The 24,899-nt window shown below is 38.5% G+C and overlaps 1 protein-coding gene across 2 annotated transcripts in view; it reads right to left on the reverse strand.

Moving 5' to 3' along the window:
- Positions 1–1,163: 1,163 nt before the first annotated feature.
- Positions 1,164–24,899, reverse strand: part of sNPF (short neuropeptide F precursor) — a 29,418-nt gene continuing 5,682 nt past the window's right edge. Inside the window, exons 1-4 of one of the 2 annotated variants that reach the window (XM_070283278.1) lie at positions 20,882–21,117; positions 3,251–3,399; positions 2,738–3,189; positions 1,164–2,633 (exon numbers count right to left, since the gene is read on the reverse strand). In XM_070283278.1, coding sequence (XP_070139379.1) covers positions 2,352–2,633; positions 2,738–3,189; positions 3,251–3,359 — 843 coding nt within the window. In that variant the 5' untranslated portion in view covers positions 3,360–3,399; positions 20,882–21,117 and the 3' untranslated portion in view covers positions 1,164–2,351. Of the gene's footprint in view, positions 2,634–2,737; positions 3,190–3,250; positions 3,400–20,881; positions 21,118–24,899 lie in introns of those variants that run through there. The other variant, XM_017163674.3, reaches the window with a different exon arrangement.

Here is a 24,899-nt window from a genome sequence, read left to right on the forward strand (position 1 = left end):
GTATGACACATTTGTTGCTTGTTCAAAAAGTTCGGTGTTTACAGAGCGCTTTTAGGCGCAGCTTGCCAGTGCGTGTATGTGTGTGTGTGTGTAATTGCATATTATTTGCATAAATATTTACCAAGTACTAAGTAATGTTTGGTCTTATACTGATTACGCTCTTTACACTTTTGCATATGTGAAAATGAAGACAAAAAAAAAATCGAAGCCAGATTTAAACTATTAAATCACAGTACCTGTAAGATTAAATTGATCTAAATTAGAGAGGGCTTAGTCTAGAAATAAGGAGTTTAGAAAATTACCAATGAAAATATAATAATAACTTCATAGGAATTTTGTTTAAAATGAAATTAAAACATAAACCAACTATTTATTGGTACTAAAGCTGGGAAGTTTCTAGTTGTTTTTGTTTAATTTTAAATTTTTCATAAACCTATGGTGTTAAATATGACTAGAACATAACTTTTTATAGCAAATTAAGGTAACCAGCCAAAAATTGTATTATCCTAAAGTGCATTTTCGTGTTGAATCCTCAATGTTGCATGCAATTAATCGAGAATAATGAGCTTCATGTGGGGAGCACAACAATTTCAGTCAACACACATTTCCCTACATTAGGAGTTAAAAAGTTAATTATCAAAACAAACAACAACAAACGGGTTGCAGGATGTGGTGCTAAAGTTAATGGCTGTCATCACAGTCGAAAGCGGGCCAAAACAGGTTGGGAAGGCAAAAATGTCCTTGCCTCCTCCCAGCTGATTGTTTGTCCTTGCCCGAGGTAATTCCCGTGCCCATTCCATCCCATTCCAGGTGGCATACTCATCGGTGTTTTTGTATCTTGTTTGGTCTCGGTTTAATTTTCTGACATTTGTTGCTTAATCCCATTACGTACAACAGCTTGCCGGCGCCGTGGGAGTTTAAGTTTGATAATTGTTGGCACTTTTAGTGAGTAGGTGAGCTGTGTGGGGAAAAGCATGTAGAAAGAGCAGTAACTGGCAATGCAACCTATATTCGCCAAAGATTAAACAAGTTTTTGAATAAAAATAAATGCCTCTACTGTGCTACATACAATAACTAATATTAAAACAAAACTCCTAGAACTAGTACAAACCACATTTAAAACGTTTTCCATTATAAAAGAGGTTTGAGAGAAGAAAGAGAGGTGTATTTTGACTCCATCTGAGTTATTTAATTGTTGCATAGATCGAGTAAAATGTTTGCTTTTTAATATTCCTGTTCTTTTATTTACATTCATGATATTACATTCATTGAAAGGTATATACGCGTACATAATGATATACACCTAGAAAACAGCATTGACAATTTTTACTCGAAAGTTGCGCTCAGCGGGATATGGGTCTTTTGAAGAACAGCGCCTTATATCGTGTGTAGTATGGATCGGTAAACAAAAGTTTCAATGATGGTGTAAATTAAATATACAAAAGTTTTCTAACAATATTCAGCATAATGCTTGCTTTGGTTTGACTTCTTCAGTTATTAAAATACATCAATAAAATTGTAATAGACAATGTTCATCGTATTTGTATATAGTATATAGTCGTATAATATATATAAGAGTTGATATACATATATAATTTGTAGCACACATAATATAACAAGTGTTACAGTAATACAGCTTTCGGGGGCTTCAACATGTTTTTCAAACACTTCCGTCGTAACATTAAATCGAAGTTTGCTTAAAAGTTTAGAAATCAAAAATTCATCTTTCATTTGAATAATATTTCTATAGGTTTCTAGCGTTTTAAATAGATTTTCGCTATGTTCAAAATGTTTAATATATATTTTTTTTTATATACATACCGTCTAAAAGTTGGGGGTAATCGAATATTTAGAAATTTCTATAATTGAGCACGTTAGGATTGGTTGTATTCCAGGAAACATATTTTTAAACAGGGCGATAGAAAATTCTTTAAACCGTATAATCAATTCAAACTCATTTACAGATCGAAAACAGATGCATCTACTCATTAATTTACAGACTCCTAGTCTATATAACGGGCTTACCTTGTTTACCTGCGCATTGTTAAAGTTTACAGACAAGTGAGTATGTCAGCTTTGGTTTTCGTATATGCCTAGTTGCCTCAAAACCAAAGTTTGCACAGTTGTGGTTAATCGTATGTGTGTATATATAAGATATAAGTTTATATGTATTTATTCCTCAGCCCATGCCTCCCTGCGTACCTCAAAATGCTTTCAAAAACTGTTTATAACTTGGGTTCAAAGGTTTTTCGTATCATATTTGGCATGGGACATTGACCGTGTAGCTTGCTTCCGATTCCCTTCATTTGTTGGCATTTTTCTGGAGTTGCCCTGGCCATCATCTATCAAATTTAGTCCTGTGTCTTTGGAGTCACCGATGAAGGTTCCTCTCCAGTTTTCTTCTGATCGGCTGGAGCTTTACCAGTGCTCCGTCCCCACCGCAAGCGCATAGGTTTTCTTGCCTCTCGCTGGAACTCAGAAGTGTCTTCCTCCAGATCCGCATCGTTATCATCTTCGTTGGCGTATCTGGCCACATGTCCAGGGGCTTCGTACTGCTGCTGCTGCATGGACAAAAGCATGCGACGCATCCTCTCCGAGTTCAACAGGGAATTGTATAATTGGGAGCGTTCCATCTGGGGAAAAACATGGATGATGGATGAAGCTAGTTGGTTGATTTAATTCTACGTAATTAAAGTGAGCAGAGTGTACTTTGAAGAGTTCATTTGTTGCCCCTCACCTGGTCGTTGTCTTCATTGGCTGCCTCATATTGCGGAACGCTGCGGCCCCACCGAAGACGCTGAGGCTTGCGGACCACGCGTTCAAAAGCACTGTCATAGTCTTCGGCCAGATCCAGATCCCCCTCCGAGCCCAGCGGCTGCTGCTGGCTGTTAAGGGTGAGCTCCCGCTCCAACAGATCATCGTAGGCGGTCCGTCGCATTTGCGGCAAGCTGGGATCCCGCCTGCCGAACCGCAGCCGCAGGGAGGGAGACCGTATCGGTTTCTGGTTGACATCGCCGAACCAGCGTTTCTCCACTATGTTGTTCAGCATTTCCGGATCGCTGCGTCCAAAGCGGAGGCGCAGCGAGGGAGACCGCTGAGCCTTCCGCTCCACCTGGTGGTTAGGGAAGACGACGGGTCCGGCGTACTCGCGCTGCAGCAGATTGTCATACAGATTGCTCAGGGGAGTGCCTGCAAAGAAGTCATTATTGGTTGGTTGTCACCCGGATGCTGCCCGCAGGGGGGTGGTCACCTTGAGCTGGGGGCGTCTCGGCCTGGGTGGGATGGTACATCAGGAGGTTCGCCATACAGACGAGGGCTAAGGCGCAGCCTTGACTTAGTCGGGGCTTCAAATAAAACATTTCCTCTTATTTTTCCTTTGCCCTTTGCGTTGATGACAAACTGCAAATAAAATGAAAATCAATAATATATTAGAAATCGTAAGATATACACAAAGAAACTCTTGGGGTTTCATAGTAGGGATGTCCTTATGTTTATAAAGGGAAAAGTCTGTTATTATATAAATAAAAATAACACAATAAATCAATTTATTGACTCTTTGTGTATTCAAAAATATCGAATCTTTATTTAAATCTATTTCACATATATTTAAAAAAGAAATTAAAATATATTTTGCTAAAAACATCGAGACAGCATCGATATATCTATATTTTCTAGCATCTCTAGTACTGGTATTGATATTGGGAAATATATTTTGTCCACTGCAGAGCATTTTCTGAAAGAAAATTATTCATGACTGCACCTGAAAGGGGTGGCATATTCGAACTCTTTTAATACATTTTTTTTGCCATATTTTTGCAAATTGTTAAAGCTACCGAAAGGTTAGAGAGCAGAAAACCAAACAGCTGCGACCCTGCCACCATTAGTTGCAACCGTTTTTATACAAATTTATATATTTCACAAAATGATGTCATGGGCTAATGGCTTGCCTAATGGCCGATGGCAAAGGATTTCCCATTATTATTAAAAATTAAATTGTCGTGGCATCAGGTAATCAATAGGAACGCTATTTGTATATCCCCGCAACATAGACGTGGACTAGACAATGGAGTCCCCGGGGTAAAAACACACACTCATGCATTTCACACCATGTGAGGGTGCTCATTGGAATTCATTTCGCAAGTCATATGTTCATTTTACAACAAGGAGAATAAGGCGAGTAAAATGGCAATTGAATTATTTATAAGAGAGTACCAGGGGAAAAGGAAAAAATAAGACTGGAGGATTTGAGTACAGGGAAGGGGAAGAGCGGGGCCAGATGAACTAGCTGGATGCTGATGGATTGCTTACCTTCGGGGCGGTGCACCGAAGGCAAAGTAAAGAGCCCTTCGAGTGGAGTTCTTATGACAAGTAGGGCCTGAACAATGGCCAGAAATGAGAACAGTATATTATGCACTGCAGTCTACAACAGAGGCAGACACTTACCCCCCCAAAAGGGGTTGAAATTTCAACTTTTCTTTGGCATTCTTCATGCCGCTGCAAGCGGAAGTTGAAAGTTAAGCCTTTGCAACAGCATCGGCTTCATCCTTGGGGCGTTAAGTGCTGGCGAAATATTTTGTTAGGATCTGGCTGGGTGGCGATGCAACGCGCTGTATACGTGATAGCCTGCGTATACGTGATGTCAGCAGCCGGAGCCGGAAATTGAATTGTAGTTAAAGCAGTGACACGTTCCACGAAATGATGCCGCCATGAAGGGTAATAGCAGAGCCTTCGAAGTCAATTATTTTAGGTCTTCAATTAATCATTTTAAATAAATATGCAAGGCCAGAGCAGTGGGTTTTAATTCTTAAAACAAAGTACGCAAAGTAATTTGTAAAGAAACTTTGTCAGATACTGAACTATAGCTTGTTTTATGGCAAAGGAAAAAGAGAAGCAAAATCTATATTAGAACATTTTTCTAAATGAAGCATTTAATACTTGTTTAACTGCTTTTCAAACTGTCATAAATTTTCTATTCGTTTCCAAATAGTTATTCATTTTACTGCCTAAATACCCAGGCCATCATTTTATGATTTACCATTTATTCAGCTCTCATCTATCCATCTTTCCTAATGTCTGCTCAAACCTTAATCGAATTGACTTTCGCTTTCTTCTTTTTTCCTGCCGCTCGTTTCGGTCAATGATATCTCGGAAATGTCGGTCCAGAGTGATTTGCTGGCGGAAGCGCTGGCCAATTGCCTGGCAGAGTCCAGTCCGGGGCCAAGCACTCAATATGGAAATTTGGTATCCGTATCTGGCTGTGTGTGTGTGTGTGTGTCTGCGAGTGGGTGTTTGAGCGATGAAATGTGCCCCTAGACTGCGCGACATTTGGGACGTTTGTCAAAATTGAAAGTGATTTATCATCGTTCTCCGACGGCGTCTTCTCGTTGTTGGCTTTTGACGAATGACGAATGAGTTGTGCGATATTTCCCAGATAATGATGCTATTTATGTACGAATGTGGGTTTGTCTGAGCCTATTGCAGGGCAGATCACACTTAAATAGGCTTTAAAAAACAATGTGTCAAGCAATAATTTTTACGTGACGCCGCGAATATTCTCGGAGGGTGTTGGATAAAATTCTTGATTGACACATAATAAGCAATCCCATTAACACGGCGTTGAGCATCGAGTGGCCTGATAAATGCCTCATCGAGCCATTCATTTGAGGGCACTATGTAACAAGCAATATTTTTTTACTGAGAAGAAAAGGATAACATATATTGCACGACAAATTTTAGGGTGAATTCGCCATGGGTCTTATGAGAAATTGATCAGCCAAAGAAGTGCAATTCGATTTTGAATCAAAAAAGGACCTAAACAAAGCCTAAAGCCTAACAAACAACCCTAATTTAAGAATTTTAGAGTACCTTAAAATCATTTAACCATTTAAGGCTTGTTACCATAATAGAAACCTAATAAAAAATCAAATTATAATTACAATTTCTTAATATATATGTAGAAATATATTTACTCATATTCTATGGAATTTATATTTGCTTCTTTTGCTGGCTAGTGTTATTCTTCGCCAGACCGCTTCTGAAGCGATGCGTGAAAAACACATTGACGACGTTTAAATAGCCTTTGGGGCATAGCCCAACTAATACATTTAACGCCCCCAAGCTGCCAGACTCGCACACAAACCAATTTACACACACGCACACACACAACAGGTTGTTTTTGTGCCCATGTCGAGACTTTGATGAGGCTCTTTTTCACTCTTATTTGTGTGACACACAAATTTTATTCGCCTTTTATTTAACAATTTTTATTTCGTTGTGCGAAAAAGGTCATCTATGGTTGGTCAGCCTGTCCCTTGTTCCCCAGCCCTATGCCGTTCACTGTAGAGCCCAAAAAGGTTACTCAGCCGGGGCTATCTAGCTGGCTTTATGGGACCCCAGCTCCCGGCAGGGGCATTAAAACGTTTTGACAAACACATTAGATGCTTGGTCCTGGCCTCGGCCGTGGTCTGGCTGGCCTCCAGCTCCTGCGACCCTTTTTCCCAGGCCCTGGCTGGATGTAATCTTTTGTGTTTTATCAACATATTTGATGAGACTTTGCCGCTGTTGTTACCGCCCTGACATTTTGTGGGTTTTGTGCTGCCTACTTTGTGGCTTTTGGGCGTTAATCATACGTCCTGTTGGTAGCCGTTTTTCTTGGTTTTTTTTTTGTTTATGCCATGTGGTTAGTTTTTTGCGGGCTAAATGTTTCTAACTAATGAAATTAAATTGGACAACGTTAGGGAAAATAGGCTGTCGAAAGTGGCCACATAGAATTATGTACAATATTTTGCTTAAATTTCAGTTTTTATTTAATATTTTATAAATTTTGCTGTTTTAAATTAAACAGGATTTTTTGATAGTTCTTCAAGCTGTTGGTAGAAATATTAAATAATCCTTAAATTTATTAAAACGGGGATACTACAGAAAATATTTGGGGTGTTAAAACACTAAGGTACAGTCCAAAATTTGGCTAAATTTACACTAAATTCGGTTTCCCAAAAATTCTGAAATTAATATATAATTATTTTGGTTATCAAAGCAAAGCGACATACAAATTGCATCCTTTCAGTATTTGCTTAGACCAGAAAAACTGTTAAATAAAACTATAAATATAAACATTCATGGCTTCGTATAAAAAAGGTAAGTAAGCTCTAAAAAAATGTATTCCTTTGACTTTAAAAAAGTTCTCTGAAAAGGGGAAAACCCTGTATGTGACGGTTATACCATGTGAAGCAGAATTTGTTTACTCTGAACCCAATTAAACTGAATACTGGAGCAGCTGACGCCTTTGGATACGCCTCTCAGGAATTCACCCACGTTCATGGTTTATTTTTGCTATTTTATGTGCAGGACACCGGCTTGAACGGTATTCGCCGAATGGTCAGAGTATCGAACCGGCAGCACACCAAAACGACAAAGTCATGTTGATTAAATTTTTTTTTTTTTGCGCCCGGTTTTCTGTCTACTGATTTGCCACTTTGCAAGTAAAGCATTCATTCATTGGTGGGCGAGGACCAAAACTTGCATGATGAGGAGCAAAAGTTGAGATAAACTTAGGTGCGTCCTCTAGAGCAAACAATTTGCACAGGCATTATCGCATTTTGTCAAGAGAATTAACTTGTGTATTTGTTCGAAGTCATGAATTTGCTTGACTCGTGTTTACTTTTGGCATATGAGATGGAACTTTTTCCTATACAAAAAAATGTGGTTTCTATATTTAATACATAGCTCAAAATGTAGACACTTTTTGCTTTGGGTTCTGTGGCATAAGAAGTGCAGGTCTTTATGGAAATTATTTTACAAAAAATATATACAAAAAGGCCTTGAGAGATCTTAAACTAAACTATAATGGCCACAAATACGAGATAATGAGGCGTATTAATGTTTTCCTCTCCAATTTAAAAGCATCTTGACTCTAGTCTTCCCACCGGATGTTGGCAACTTGACCGAACTTCTCCAGACACTTAGCCACACAGCTACGGGCGATACGGTCTTGGCGACAACACTGCGGCTACGTGATGCCGGAAACAGGAAGGAAATGTAATTTTCGGTTCGTTGTTTAGCATGGAAATGGTTGTAGCCGATTGTTGTCTTGGCTTCCTTTGTTTATGTTTTTGCACTTGGCCCAAATCGTTTTTCCTTGCTCCTGGGGGTGGCCTGTCGTTTACCTAGCAGTTTTTCAATTGGCTTTCATGTCACAAGACATGACTTTAACATAAATATATAAGGAAAAAAAAAACAACATAGGCCTTTAAAAAATTTGCAAAGATTTTACATTGATTGATTGGCTGCCGTCTGCCTATCCCAAGGAGGTTAGAGAATTTGGGACAGAACCCCGGGTATTACAAAGGAATGCGAACAAGGCCAGCAGGGTGACAAAAAAAAAATGTACAAAGAGTGGCTCCCGCCGGAGTTAAACTTTGGTGTTGGAAGTTCATATTATTGTTGTCAAAAAAAAGGAGGGTCGGTGGATTATTTCCACAATTGGTGTGCGTCTGGGTCAGAACAACAGCATCAACAGCATTTCTTGTGGTGCGCAAATCAAATAAATGAGTTTAGCCTGAGTATCGACGAAAAGGTACCTATTGAAATTATATATTTAAAATAAAATTAAATATATATAAAATAGTAGTGGCCACTTCCAAGAGTTAAACTTTAAGAAAATTAAAAGTTAAATGTTTTAATATCATATTTAGAAGATTTGAATAGTATACAAAAATTATTTATCTGCAAAAATCGGCTAATTTTGTATTTACTCAAAAACAGTAATATTTACTTTAGTTTTGTCAACTAAAATAAAGAAATTAGATTTCCCAGGAAACCTTTCCTTCGCATACAACCAAAAAACTTCAGTAAAAGCCTTCGGTCCTTTGTTGGCCTGTTTATTTGAAATCATTTACATAAGCAGCTTTATCAGCTTTTAGTGCGAACCCAAAAAAAAGGGTCTTCTGACAAATTTGGCAGCATTTATACTTGATGCGTTTAACTTGTAGGCCTTCTACTGATTTAATATGTTTTGCATAATCTCGGAAGCAATCGCAGCCCGCCGACACGTGTCAAGTAAGGCTTTAAGCCGTTCTTTCCAAAGTCTGTAGGTGGTAGGTGAGTAGGGACCTTTGGCCAAAAATTAATAGCCGTGACCGAAGCTAAAGTCGACAGACCACATGGGTCATCAATTTCTGCATTTGGTGAGGTCCCTAAAAAAACAACAGAAACCTCAAATTACAAATAACAACAAATAAGCACTTAAGCTCAAATATAAAGTCGGCAGCAAAAGAACAAGCCCGAAACGAAGCAAAAGCAACTTAAACTCAAGCCAACCCAAATCCAATATAAATTCATCAATATCCACTTCAAAATGTCTGCCCTGAGAGGCCGAAATATATGACCACGGAGCCACGGAGGCCTCGAACAATATATTAAACGTATATATAGATTCATTTTTCGCCTGTTTCCACGTCAAGGAATGTCTAAGATTACACAGCAATTGATGTCTTTTTTGGGGCCGCTGTCTAATAATTGGCCGGAAAACGTTTTAAAGCTTTAAAAAAGATATCAAGGCTGCCATATACGCTTGTGGGCGGGTAGATAATATCAGCTTAACTCTGTGTTATGGGACTTCCGTCCCTTTTCCGTTTCTTTTTTGTCATTATCAAAGCGTAAAAATTGTGAACTTATTGCCACCCGACCCCCTATATCCTTTAGTTGATGGTCCCACACAGACTCTAACTTTTTGGCAGTCAGCATAAGTTGCGGAAAAATATGCTTTGATTTGGGAACAGGTTCTAGTCAGCGTTTCAGATTGGTTATTTATAAGGCACACACATGAGTTTTAAAGAGATTTTGTTGCAAAATAATTCGATTTAATATTATTTTTGTATTTTAAATATTTGAAAGCACGGGAAGGTTCACTAATCATTTTTCCTTTTTTGGTTTTGTCTAAGAAATATTTTCAAAAATGGTTAAGTGGGTTAATCTATAAATTATAGTTTAAATGAATAATCTTAGCAGTTTTAGGTACCTAAAAAGACTAAAATATTCTTTTTTAACATTTTACAATGCTAGTTAATGTTGTCTTCTATTTTCTATATTTTCTAATCGTTTTCGTTGGATAATTCAATATAAAATGTTGGCTCTCTATCTTAGCTGACCATCCATCATAATCAGAATTAAATCCAAGTTTCTACTTCCACAGGTTGGTCAAGTGGCTTGCCTCGACAAAGTGCAGCCAAAGCCCTCATAATGGCAATGAAATTTGCCTCCACAAGGACAAACTTAGCTGCGGGTGCGTTGCCAAGGCTAGCTGAGTTAGCCTTGCTGAAGGACTCAGAGCATATTGACTGATGATGGTCATAATGGCAATGATGAGTTTATATATAAACAGCGTTTACTATTTGTCTGAATATCTCAGACGTGGTTTGACGGTATTAAAACTGTCTTGGAGCACATTTTCCTGTGCATGCATGGCCTCTAAAATAAAGTTATTTTAAGTAATTAAGCCTTTAAGTTGTTTAGAAATAAGGTAAACCAAGAACCTCTTATGAATTATATAAGTAAATTATAAATAATTTCTTATATTCCAGTATAGCATAATATATTTATATTTAAGCTTAGCCTTGTCTGTTTCCTCAAGATAAATTGTAAAAATATGTAAAGCAGTTATGGTTTTCCGTATACCCTGTTATTATTAAATTTATTCGCGACTGTAATTTGTTGCACCTGCACGTATCTGCCATCAGCACATTATTCCTGCTGCAAAGTTACCATAAAATATGGTCATAAATCGCCGTTGACAACTTATTGAAAAGCGTAGATAAAACAGCATCCAGCTGCCCTCTTCCCCCCCTTTGTTATTCTTCTGTTGTTTGTTCATTTGGCATTAACATAATGTCTGGGCACGTGCTCCGCTCCCAGTATAAAATGTTAAATGTTGCCTAACAATGGACAGCAGGCAGGAGGCTGGTGGCTTTCCCGGAAAACTGCTCGCTATTCTGTGGTGGCAAGCGTGAAATTGAAATTTATGCTCTAATTACAAATGAATGTTCAAGCAGTAGGCTTTCATTATTGTGTAAGCGGCTTGCGACGCTAATGCGCGACTCGAGTCAAGTGTTTTTTCTGTATTATTTTAAGCAGCAGCTTAGTGGCTTGAATTTTCAGGCTTAGCTAATGAGTGTTGGGCTTTTATACATTTTTGAGCACTCTCCGCGAAGGGAAAAGAAGGGGACTCAGACTTGTTTGCAGACAGTCCTTTTGCGGTACAATGATTTTCTTAATAAAAGAAAATAATTTCTTGGTATACGATTTCTTCTTCTGGTTATTATAGATTTACAAGGCAACATTAGTGCAGGTCGAGGACATAAATATTTCTTGTTTCACATCTGAACAGCGATTGAATGGAATAACGACAGAAGGCGTCCTTTTGAAGTCAACGGTGGTGTCCTTGAAGCCCCAGACTTGTCAATGTCAAAATTCGCTGTTTCAATTCCAATTCCATGCGAAACTCCAAATCACTTTGTCGGAGCAGCTTAATGCCGGTGGTACCTTCCTTCCTGCTTTTTGTCCCGGCTCGCCTTTGACCTTTTTTTTGCTTTCGTTTTACGGCTGGACAAAAACTTGAAATTGAACTGAGAGGAGGAAAGGACAAGTGGGCGTGCCGCTGTAATTACACACGCAATCAAATGGACAAAATCCCTGTGACAGTTTGTGAAAAGTTGCTTTTATTTCTTGCCTGCCTGCTGACTGACAGTCGAGGACATCCTTGGGACTCTGCTGGCACCTACTCTCGCGACAAGCAAAGACCAATGTTATTTCGTAGTTGGCTTGGCTTTGCATACTCTCGGGTGCCACCTAGGGTAGGGCGGGGGTTCCCCACATAATTGAAAGCCCATTAACATCGTTGGCACGCTGAAGCGTGAAACAAGCGACAGTTTGTGTTAATTAATTAAATAACTCTCCACTGAAGACCCCGGCGAAGGACTCGGCAAGTGCTGAAGAACGATAAGGCAAATTATGGCCTGGGTAAAATATTCAGGGATGAACACACTGAATGCTGGAAAATCGTAGTCCAAAATAAAATCAATAAGCCATTGTTTGTACATAGAGGCTAAATTTGTTTACAGGATTTAGATTATTTATTTTTTATTTGCCTTTGACTTGTTTAATTCACTTTTTTCGGTATTATAAATGTTATAATAATCTCTCTTGATCTGAAAGAAAATTCTTAATTTAAATATTTAAAATAGTAGCAAAGGTAAACTATTTTTTTCTAGTGCTTAAATATTTTGTATTCCGCTTTCACTTTGGCAAAAAATGTATTAGATTTATTTTCATTGAATAATGGCCAAACTTGTTCAACAATTTGAACAGTTTGGTTTTGTTTTTGCTGTAGAGTCAACCCTAAAAATATGCAAAAGTATTTGCAAACAAAATTAAGTGTCGCCAACAATTTGCATGAGGCAACAAACAATAAAACGGCAGCAAATCAAAACTTTTTTATCATAGCGCTGGGGAGTTCAAGAGCAAGCAAAACTTTTGGGCGAGACAGTGAACGTGCTGGTCAGCAAATTAAAATTGAAGAACGAGATTTTCTCCACGCCCACAGCACACATACTACATATATTTTTGTATATTTATAACAAAAGCTTTTAATGCCTAAATATCCGTTGAAAATGTATGTTTAAAGCCTATATTGTGACGCAAAAAACGAAATACTTTTAGTAGCAATTTCTAGAAAAGATACCAAATTGACAAAAATATCTCGCTCAATAACATATCATAAATATTGTAAATCTCAATCCATTTAAATTTAAAGTATCGAAACATATCGCACTTAACTTAACGCACTTATCGATAAAATATTGAAAATGTGATATTTATTTTATAAGTCTTTCTTCTTTCATTCTTTGTAATCGTATAATTCGTCCTGGAAGGAATGTTGAATACCCCTTCTTATAATGACATTTTCAGTCATCTCAAATCCTGATCCTGGAGTTCAAATTAGTTTCCAATCCGGAACTCATTTACTCACTATTGATGAAATCGATTTCCATGATTGACTCAGAAAATGTCAGTTTTTCAGGACCTCTAGAGTACAATTAAAATTGTTGTCCAATTCGCATCCAACTTTTCCTTGGCAAGTTAATTAGCATGAACTCTTTCACCATTCATTTCATATCCGGACAATCATAAATAATTGAGCGATTGGGCGACACGAGATGAAGATGTCGGGGGAACCAGCTGTTGCCGGCGAGCGATTTCCGCTTTTCCACTTGGCTGCTTAAACTTTAAATCGAGTTTATGAATTATGAAAGGGAAATCCTTGAATTTTTTCGTTTTCAGATTGAAGCTCGAAACGCCCCGCAGAAATGGAACGGCTCCCTGAGGACACCGAAGATGCGAGATGTGTCGTGTGAAACGTGCCCAAATACAAAACAGAATAGCACACTGTCCGCCATATACACAATTTCAGCATTTCGCAGACACAAATGTATTTTTTATGTTGACAAACATGCGGTACAGTACGGTTTGTTCACTCTGCGTCGCCATCTAGTCCCAAAAGAGCCGTGAGGTGTCTGTGAATTCGGTTCTTGCTCTATGATTTTCGGCTGTCCCAGTAATGATGCTAATGGGCTCTTTAGCACTCATTTTATTATACACAGAAACAAAAATGATAACAATAATTTAATTATGGAAAATGTTGAAGGTTTAGGATCATTTAAATATTTCTTGATTAGCTTTTATATGGGTAACAAAATGGTATTACGACCAAGGTAGTCTAATTTGCAGAATTTAAAGTCTTTGATATCCCATCGGACCTGAAGAGACATAAGTTTTGATTCCGTCAGACAAAATACTTAAGACTGAGCATGAATATTGCTCTTTTGGTCTAAGTACTTAAAAAGCTATGAAACCTAATATACGAAAAATCTCATGACATTGAAAAGCAAACTACGACACATGTTGACATCGTAAAAAGCACCCACAAGTATTGAATTCATTGCATTTTTTGCAAAAGCTTAAATGAAATTTGATTTTAACATTTTTTTTATTATAAATCTTAGCTTAGCAGGGACATTAAATGTATATTTCTCTTTAAATCCAAAAAAAAACTACATCCACAGCTTAACAGGATGATTTAAAAAGCAAACAAAAACACCCAATCAATTGGCTTTTTGTACCAAGTCAACTGTGTTTTTATAGCCCCTACAAACTAAATTTAGTTGGATGCAGCATACCAATATCCAAGCATTCTCATTAATTAAAATACGATTACAAAGGCAGCCATTGTAAAAACATACTTGGTCGGAAAACACATTTCGAACAATGGAAATGCCAAGTGAGCGGAAGGACCTGTGAGCGGATATGTCACAGAATGGTCAATAGAACCGCTCGCAGGACAGGAAGCGACTGCAATTACGAAATAAAATTTAATGCTCCGCCAAATATGAATGCTCTGGGTAAACTGAGTAAGCCCAAACTAAGCCTGATCCTCGACACTTTTCCCCTTTGTCCGTCGCTGGTTTGACGCCGTTATTTAATAGTAGAATCGTACCGGATCCCGTGGCAAGTGGAAAAATAGCAAAAAGCAAAACCCAGACCAAAACCCCAAGGATACTTTGGGGCAACCATTATGGCAAATCCCTTTAGTTTGCCGCCCTCGTAGCCGTTTCTATTTGCACATCGTTTTGTAATGTAATGCGAGTTGTTGCGACAAATTGCTGGGGATTTCGAGCCACTCAGATGTCTAGTCCCAGAGGAGGTGCCCGGCCAGAGGAGCCCAGCCAGAGGAGCGCGAGGGGCCTTGGATTGCGGTCAGGTCGATTGGTAGCGTCAGTTGGTTGAATTGTGAACTGTAATGTGGCTCAGTGCTGGCAAATTTGAACAGTAAGAGACATATTCTACAATTTCTGTGAAACTGTTTTGTATTTTTATTGTGTTGATTTTTTCCTAATTTTTTTCTGAAGTCTCAAAGGACTATCTAGGTTTACCTTCTTGTTATTTCAAGTTGTTGACAGCACTGATGTGACATGCAGTTGGTCATTCGAGGTGAATGGCCTGGGCTTACACACACTTTCCATTGCTCGTCACCCCCTCTCATCTGAGCAAATTTCACACTAAGCTCTCGGTAGTAGGGCACTTTTCTGTCTTTGGCCCTGTTTGCTTCTGTTAACTGTAAGCTGAGAATGTTGTTGGTAGTTGGCCAGTTCTTGAAGACCTTGTAAGCTTCATTTTCAGCTGCTTAGCAACTGAAGCTTGGTGTCGAATGCAGTTGTAGTGCAGTGAAGCAGTCGATGGTTTTCCTTTCAATTTGAGGCCTAAACTGGGTTTATACCACGAGTCAGTTGCTTCAGCTGTTATTTTTTCACATTGGAAAAAACTATGGAATTCCTCTATATTATTTTTCAACAACGATGCATACTAAAGTGAACCCTTGACGATTTTCTTGGCTCATTGGCCTCCCAAATGAACAACTCTCAGCGTGAACAATTTATGAAATGCCTCGAGGACGTCCTGGAGGGTCATCAGATTGGCCATATTAAGTGGTCTTAACAGGTGGCATTTCCTTGTGTTTATTTCTAGACCGCACACAGAACCAGCAACTGGACTGGGCTACTTGACTTGTAAGAGCCCCAATTAAACCCACCTGAGCCAAAGCCAAAAGCTGCCGGCACCGCGACGCATTCATCAAATTAATTTTGATCGATTGCGGCACTCTCCCCGCATTCAATATATGTAATTAATGATCCCGTCTGAGGGGCAACCTGAGGGATATGCCAAAGACGTTTCATTAACAAATTGCAGAGCGCACTCAACTCAACGTGAGTTGAGTGTATTGAAAGAAATGGCAATGTCTTTGACTGTCTGCCATAAATTGTATAAGCATTTGCATTTGAAGAAGTGCACGCCAGGTCGTTCTGGAATTACGCAAAGGGGTGTTCCAGTCAGTGTTTGAATGTAATTTACATAAGCTCATGTCCAGAGTTCTCTTCTAACGGTTGAAAGTTTTGTCACACACAAAAGTAGCTAAACTTAGCTTGCCTAAATGTCATTGGCATCTGCAGTACGGTTCACTTGGCCACATTTGTTCGCTTTCATTGAGGGTCAACTGCTTGCAGGACGAAGGAAAACTATTGAAAAGTTCGGCAGGTGGGATAACAAACCCAAACTCAAGCTTCACAATTCTATTAGCTCCGTACCCATTTCCTTTAGCTAACAAAAGCCACCTCAAGTGGATCAAAAAGGGCGGGTGGCGGTGCCATTTGAGTTTTATACTGAACGGGTAAATGGGACACTCAAGCGTCTAGACAAGAGTGAAAATGCATTTGTGTCCCTTCAATTGTCCCTTTCGGTTGGCGAGCATTATTCAAATATATACTAGCATTATTTTGGAAAGCTTCTTCGAGTGGTTATCTGCAGAACCCATTGAGTTTGCACTAGAAACTACACTTAGGAAGTTTGGTAATAGTTTTACTTAAACTTTGCAACGTGCAGGTTACGTGTGGAATCATTTAACCAATTATTTAAGTGACGATTAGATAAGTTCTAAAGGGCCAGGCTTTAAAAAGTTAAGCAAACCTTAACTGGCAAACCTTGCCAGTAAAGATAATCTTGCAGTTGGCACATTAAAAGTAAATAAACGTGGAACTTTCAGTTGCCAGAGCATCATTTTCACTTACAAATAACTATCGATTAGTCTCTCTCTCTCTCAACGTACGCGTTGTCGACCAGTTTTCGCTTTCAAATCTCCTGCAAACTTCAATTCGTTTATTTTCTTCTTTGATTTTTTCAGCCACAAATCGATAGCTTAATTAAGCGTGAGAGTTTCTCTGGCTTTATTAATAGGTTGCCTTGGGGTTCGAACGTCCTCATGGAACTACTCGCACTCTGGCGGGATTATCACTGCCATCATCCGGTGGCCCCAGGTCAATTAGTCAAAATGTGGCCCAGCAGCTACTGCCTTCTCAGCTGCCTTATCCTGTTGCATTGGCCATATCCTGGTCAATATTTGCTCATTTAAACGTGCCTTAAAGTCGTTAACAGCCACACACACACACTCTCTCAGGCCTGTTTCGGCAGCAGATATGTAAGGTTTAAGCTAAAAATATATGCTTTAAATTGCCAAAAAGAACCGGCAACGTCAGCCATCCCCTTTGATTAGAGTTTCCTTTCAATTTCGCCTCCTGATGGTATGCAACAAGTATCTTGGGTTGTCAAGCCTATAAATTAGTGTCACCTATGATTAACTTTTCTTTGGGTTTTGTGGCTCTCCGAAGGGGGTGGTGCAAGGCCATTAAGTGGCAGGCAAACTCCTGCTGAACCGGCTTATCACTAGCAAATTACACATGCGCCACGCTTGACTTGAACTGATGACAGGACATCGGATGCAGCTAAAATTACACATGCAGTTAGTTAAAACTGCTGACACATTGGCCTGACCCAGGCGACCTCCCACCTGGCACCTCCAACCAGACACCTATGAGTGCCTCCTTTTCCTCCTTTACCTCCCTTTATCCCCGCCACCTAGAACTGCAGCAGCTGTTGGTGATGCGAGTGAATTATAGTTATGTATGGGCTTAGCCGTGCGAGTATTTGCTTCTGAGAGCAAATTGGATGTACAGTGCTGGTGGTCCTTCTAAGTGTTGGTAGTTTTTCTAACGGGAAATAAACATTAAGTATCCTTAAAAGCAGTAAAAGTTACTAAGGCGTACAATTTTCAACTAAGTAATTATTAACAATAAGTGCTAGTTAAAAGAAAATACAGTTCTACATTAGCTATTGTCCTAAACCTTAGACATAAAAATATGAATTTAAAGATTAATCTTCTATAATTTATATCTGTGTAATGAAGGAAACATCCTGTCCAGCTAGTTCTTATGGTAAAAAAACACGCTAACCCAGCAACCCTACCTATGCGAGTGTACAAAGTGACAGTGTGTTCACTGTTGCATGTTTGTTGACACGCTTCGCACTCGTCATAATAATAAAATGTCCCAGCTCATCTTCTCCACCCCTCTACCACGCATTTTCCGGCGCAACATGTGAACAATGGCAATTGTCTTGGCCCGACACTCTAGCCCAGGTAATACAGCAGCAGGTAGATGGATGAGCACAGCTAGCTGAAAGATTATACATGCGCGCGTCGAGCTTCCTGTGTTGTATTATGAATATTTCGCCCACATACAGGAAGATGAAGGTCCTCATTTTTGTATAAACTCATTTTTGGATATTATTCCAAGGAGCCATCAAGGAGTTATAATAAATTGTAAGCGAGAGTGTAAGGAGTCTTGGTAGAACAATGCATATGCACAAGAAAACTTACATGATAGATAACTTGGGAAATAAGCCTATTGAAATATAAGGTATTTTAAGTTTCAATTATAAAATTAGGTTTTTTAAATTGATTATAATAATTATTATTACTGAGCAGCATTATGAGGCAACAGATCTCCGAGATTCGCAGAGATCAAGTTTTGCACCACGAATTTGAGCTGGGCCGACACAAAATTAAACTTTCTTATATTCTTTTTGTACGTTATTTTTATAACTTTTATTTTAATTTAATTGTTTTGGAGAACTTTGTTACGATGGGCCCTTAAAGCAAATAATTACCGGGTATCTTACAGTAGAGTTTAACGTTGTTTTGAGACGGTGTAAAGTTGCTAATTAAGATCAATATTAGTATAACTATTTACCAAATATAAACGAAGAAGAAAACTAAAGCTAGCCCTCAAAATGCAAAAAAAAAAAAACATAAGTAGCAATAAACTTACGATAACGAGGACAACTTTATGTCGTTTTTTGTGAGCTAGTTTCGCAAATTAATCTCTCAGTTTTTCTTTTGTCTTCTTCTAAAGTTCTGTGTTTTATTTCTTCCGTTTCCGCTGAGTTTTGGATTTCCGCCAAGTAGAACAATCTGCTTGTCAGCTGGGGAGCTGCTGAAGTCTCCACCAAGTGCTAATATGCCCATTAAACGCCACCCACTCCCAAATGAGCAGGACACAATAAGCGCGCGAAAACTGTCTTGAAAAATACCGACAAAAAAAGAGAAAGGAAAATGAAAAGGAAAAGGGAAAGAGAGGAAAAGCGCGTTGACCCAAAAAAACATTCAGCTTTTGTCGCGGCTTGAATGCATTGCCAGGGAGATGGAAATGCGGTGAAAACTCTTGAATTTCCCGCGGGCAATTTCACATGACACAAATAATAAGCATCTGAGTATTTAAGGTTTCGGGTTTCATATGCCCGCAGCCCATCAAATCGATCAATTGAGAAGATGCAATTTTAATTAGTTCGGACAGAGCCCTATTACCAGAATTTAATTAGGCCTTCGTTAATATGACATGTAATCAGAGAGCTGGAAGCGCTTTGGCCTTAACTGGTTTTCAGGACCATTGTGACGCAAAGTGGCTGCTTATTGGAATCCTATTAAATCAAATTCCCCTCAAAAGTGCAGATTTGATGTCATTATATGAAATGCATGCTCGAAGATATCAAGTTTCCGAGAGGACAACATAACTTGCATCCCGAATACGACAGCCAATTAACAAGGAAGCCGACTGAAATCCATATGCCACTCACTCCCTGTCTGTCTGCTGTGGGCGGCCAGACTGACTCTGTGTTGGACAAACAACTTTTGCAGTGAAAATTGCCAGCGCTTATGCAATGGTTTTTCGTTAAAGGCAGTTTTTCTTCTTCTCCATCAGAAAAAAAGGGGCACCCATTAGTGGGAAGGCCAAAGAGAACCCAGGCTTTGGAAGATCCTACGCCGCATGCAACTTAAAGTGGCACAGCTGTTGCATATTGAATAGCTCGGCGCCGAGTGGTTAGGGTTTACTTTTGGCACAGACTTGGCTGCAGCATATCAATTTAGAATTTAAAAGAGTAATTATGTGGTGAGAATGCTAAAAAATATTTAAAAGTCTTTGAAAGCCAAAGGAAATTAAGCATCCTTTGAGCTAGACTACGCTTTAAAATGTATTTTTTAATAAAATGATTCACTCTTTCTTAGTCAGTGAAATTATTTGTTCAAAAAGAGTTTAATTTTCGAATCGGGGTCCTTTAAACTATCACAGTTTACACAGTTTACCAGAGCTCTAAATGAACTTCCAATTGAAATTAAAGACTTCTCATTTATCGTATTATCATTTTTTATTAGGTTAATAATACTACTGCAATGGTTTAACCTTTTGTTAATTATCCTGGGGCTCCTTACGCTAAGTATCCCCTCGGTAGCAACGTGGCCCTTGAGCTCATAAAGAATTCATGCGAAAACAAACCTTTAGGGGTCGTCAATCAATTGCACGACTGTGGGCTATGTCCAGTGGACGCAATGATAAATAGAAAATGAGGTCGGACCAATAACCAAGTCAAATCGGTTCGCCAAAGATATATCGATTTTGAATTGAGTTGTGTGTAGGCGTTGGGAACGTTGTGGCTTAAAGAGCAATTCGGACTGAGGCCAAACCATATCCTTCTCGGCTGTCTCATTTTGTGGTTTTGCTAATGTATTTGCAATGCAATGTGAAGGCTGCGGCTATATGTGCAGTAACCATCTGCCTGTTGTTTAATTAACACCAATGGCGTAAACCGGTTGCTTCGAAGGCACTGAAAAATAAGCTCTAAACCCATTAAAGCTATAAATATGAGGTATAAATACTTCAAGGTTATTTTTATCTAAGCTAAAATTTACTTTTCAATATAAGCAAAACTGAATTTGACTTGGAAATAATTTAAAATAAATTTATTTGAAATAAGAATTTGCTCATACATTTTGTTGTGTGTACTATGTTCTAGGAAATTGGTTGGTGGTTGGGCCGCGGATGTGTTTAATGAGTTGCATTCTGTGCATTCAAAGGGAAATATTTCATTAACCACACTGCGCACTTACAAAGCCAATGTTATTGCTGAAAGACTTCCAGCAGGTGATGTCACATTCCCAATGAATATTAATAGAACATTAATATTGTGCTTATTCCTTGACATATTACATCTATTTCGGTTGTCCAACACCAGTTTTAACTCCCATGTGTCACTTGCAATTGCAAAATGAGCCCGTCGTTCGTTTGGAAATTCCCTAGTGCTTTTGCTCGTTCAATATGACCTGTTACACCGTATTTATATGCCACAAACCATAAATTCAAAATGACATTTAATGCACAGTAAAATATTATAATGTAACTGGCAATGGTAACGTAATGGTGGTGGCCCAATGGTTCAGAATGCGCAAAATGTGTTTCCTCAATTTTCAATTTTAATATCCCCACGCTCTCCGGCGGCATGGCGGGCACCACCCGTCGTCCTTCCTCGATTTTCTGTCAATTTTTTGATGGCCACTTTGCGCCATTTTATGTGACACGCAAAGCCATGTACGAATAGTCGTGTCATACACTCGTTTATGGCTAAGTGTGCAATGGGCCTTATTTATATTATATTTTTTCAAGTGCCTGTTAAGCTGTGAAAATTTACCGCAACAGGAATTTTTAAGTTGGTATTTCAGTTTTTTTTTGTGAATTATTACTGAGAGTTTTTTTGAAGGATTTAACATTATAAAGGATTATTAGGTATGGTTTTAAATCAAAGAACACTTTTTTTGGATTATATTATATAGTGTTTAAATTAAGTGAATAAGTACAGTTACTCTAGATTTTTGTATTGGCTTAAAAGAGAAAATAAACAGTTTTGTCAGAAATATATAGTTTATAGGATCAAAAAGGTATACATTTTTTTGAGACTTAAATTTTTAAGAAGCTGATCGGAATGGGAATAACTAACTAACTCAACTAACGAGATATAAGAAACTAGGTTCTAATCATTACTAAATCGATTCTCAGATTAACCGATTTGATCCCACATAAACAAGAATCTGGAAAAGTTCATTGCCCACACAATGAGCCCATTGATTGAATCAATTAGATGGGAAAATCACTTGCCGGCAGCTGAAATAAAGTTGCAGCTCGCTGGCCAAATGCGAGTATAAACAACGGGAATCAAGTTGGTCAATAGCGTCCTATCTAATCCGAGGCGAGTTATCTGGCTTTGGCTGGGCTGGGAGGGAATGGCCCGATAAAGTAGCGATTATTATTCCCCGATTTATGCTCTGCTTTGGGGGAGCAATTTATATTTAGATATGAGAATTTCTCATATTAAAATGTACTGGCGGCTTGTAGCTGGCAAAGATAGCTGGCGAACACATCGATTGCATACAGCCAGCTTATCGCAGTAGTGACGTACTTGGCCAACCAGTGCAAATGTTGCCGAAGGCAACCCAATTAGCTCTTAATTACTTGAAAATATTGGCTCTAAGCGAATTAGCAAAGTTTTGCCGCTGCACTCTAAGTCGTGCTGCCTGGCTGCCGGAAAATGTTTCAATTATTTTCTCATTCATTTTTAAACGCAGCTATATTTTGATTTGCGGTTCTTTCTACTCTCGATTGAGTGAAATTATAATTTATTTGATTTCTTCAGGCCAAGTTCCGCCGGCTAGGCGAAATCAACGGACAGCAAATATTTGCTTAAAATTTCCGTTTGATTGCAAAGCTCATTAGGACCCAAATAAAAGTGAAATGATGTATTAAAGGGGAAAGTCCAGGGCAGGCTTTGCAATTCCCAAATGATTGCCTTGCCAGTCTTAGCGACTGTGAAGGGGGTGTATTTTTGAATAAAATAATTTTAATATTATTTTAATATAAATTTTATCGCTTTAAGCTTAGTTTAAGTCTTTCTTTTCTGATTTTCAATTTTACAAATTAATGATAAATTCCTATTTAAATTAGGTCCCAACAAATTAAAGCATGTTCTTTTATTAGAATCAATTTCATTATTCATTCATAAAGAATTATTTTTTCAATTAAATTTTGCATTATAGGACATACATTCTAGACCCGCGCTGAGATTTTTCAGCTATTTAAGCACAGAAAATTCAGTATTTATTAATTTTATAATTGAAAATCGTCTGACGTGCTCCCCACCCACCGGAAAAATCAACGCCTCGCGTTACACTTGGCACGGTTTTTTTTTTATATTTATTTCAAGGAAAACATAAATCAGCTCCGGCCGAGAAGAGACCAAGACTCTAACAGAGTCAGATTCGTGTTCATTCAGACAAAATGCCGCACAAAAATGAAAACGTTATATAAATCAAATTGCGCCCCATTTTTAGACGCCCGTAAAATGTCTTTAGGACGCCGCATAGCATTTTGCAGGCACTCAACGCGGCTCGTGAAGAGACCGCCAAGTTGAACAAAGAATTAAGCAAGGGCCAGACTCGCCATCGAATAATTATTCTCACTCATATTAATTGCTCTGATGGGTTGGACGAAGGCCGCCGCCCGACGTTTATCTGCTCAAAGTAATTGTATGGACACCCGGCGTATACGCAATATTTACGTCCGAATTAATTCGAACCCTGAGCCTGCTTTAAAGGGCTCTTCCTTATTTCATTTCAGGCCCAGCAGCACATGTATTCGCTTATTTTAAGTGCTCACATATCCCTCTGTTTGCTGCATGATTGAAAGCAAACAAATGAGCAAGGACAAGGCACATTTATTTACTCTTAATTCGTCGGGAGCCGATTCCTTCCCCGCAAGAAGCAGTTTTCTTGCCGGCATGTTTTCCTTGCTGTGCACTTGTTGATGGACTCCTGGCGGCGTAACAATGTTCATTTGAATACTGTAAACATACTTTGGCATTACGCTAAGCCAGCGGCAGTAGATTCCATTTATTTTTGCATTTGCCAACACATTAGCCGACTTATGCCGGCATGACTCGTCTAAACAAAGTCAGGCCGAATATAAATTTTAAGCATATTGTTTGTGTATAATAACAAGGGAACTTGGGGGCAGTCTTCTTTTAGAATTAGAATTAAAGGCTAGAACAAACCAAGTGGAATGCATTTTGGTTTAAAATAAAATTAAAATAGTCGCTTCAATTTAAATAAAAAAGGCATCCCATTAAGACTGAGTAATTTGATATCACATTTTAATTAGTCTTTTCCCTATATGTTCACCGATTTTTCTTGGTTTTATTTCCAACATTCAGCGAAGCGTTCTAATCAAATTCCCTTGGACATATTTGTCATTCAGATTTTTTATTCTCACAGCCTGACAATCAGAGGGACTAATAGAATTTACACGTTTTCATCGAAAGCGGAATAGCAGGGACAAAATAAATAGAATCCGAAGAATGTATTGCTTTGCTGTGCAATCAGGACAATGCGAAAAATTGAATTGATATTTATTTAATATATTTTTAATATTTTTATGCACCGCATGACGTATGGATTGAGATAGGAGAACAAGTTCCTGAATATGTACATATCGACCTCTGGCCGAACTCAGGCAAAGCACTCGAAGCAATGCATATGGATATGGACTCAATATGTTTTTTTTTGGTTTCTGCTATGACCCGGAAACCAAGTATTTCACGATGGACAGGAGCTGGGAACGGTTTCTGTTTCATATTAAAAATACCAGTGCGCCTGATTGATTTACGGGTGTGTCCGCCTGGCTGGGCCAACAAACCGACGCGTCGGGACCCTGAAGGTGTTGCAGTTGGGCAAACCAACCACATGGGAGGTGCCACTGCTGCAGACTGCTCGACCCAGAAATATGTACAATATATCTACATCTATAAGTAAATGCCGACGGAAATACTGGGTTCAATATGAGGCTGAACAACTTTAAATGAAATATGAAAGGACAAAACAAAAACATAAATTTAGAATTTAAATTCTAATCAAGCCAGAATCAATAATAATCACACTAATTTTGTATATTTTTAATTTGATTATATCTAAAAATAAAACCTCTTAATTTAACTTACAAGTTATGAATTGCTTGCTCATATATCTCATACTTTGCAGTGAAATCTTCTTTATTTCAAGACTCTGGCTTAATTAGATTCTTCTT

The sequence above is a fragment of the Drosophila kikkawai genome, chromosome 2L, assembly GCF_030179895.1.
Source record: "Drosophila kikkawai strain 14028-0561.14 chromosome 2L, DkikHiC1v2, whole genome shotgun sequence".
Classification (NCBI taxonomy): domain Eukaryota; kingdom Metazoa; phylum Arthropoda; class Insecta; order Diptera; family Drosophilidae; genus Drosophila; species Drosophila kikkawai.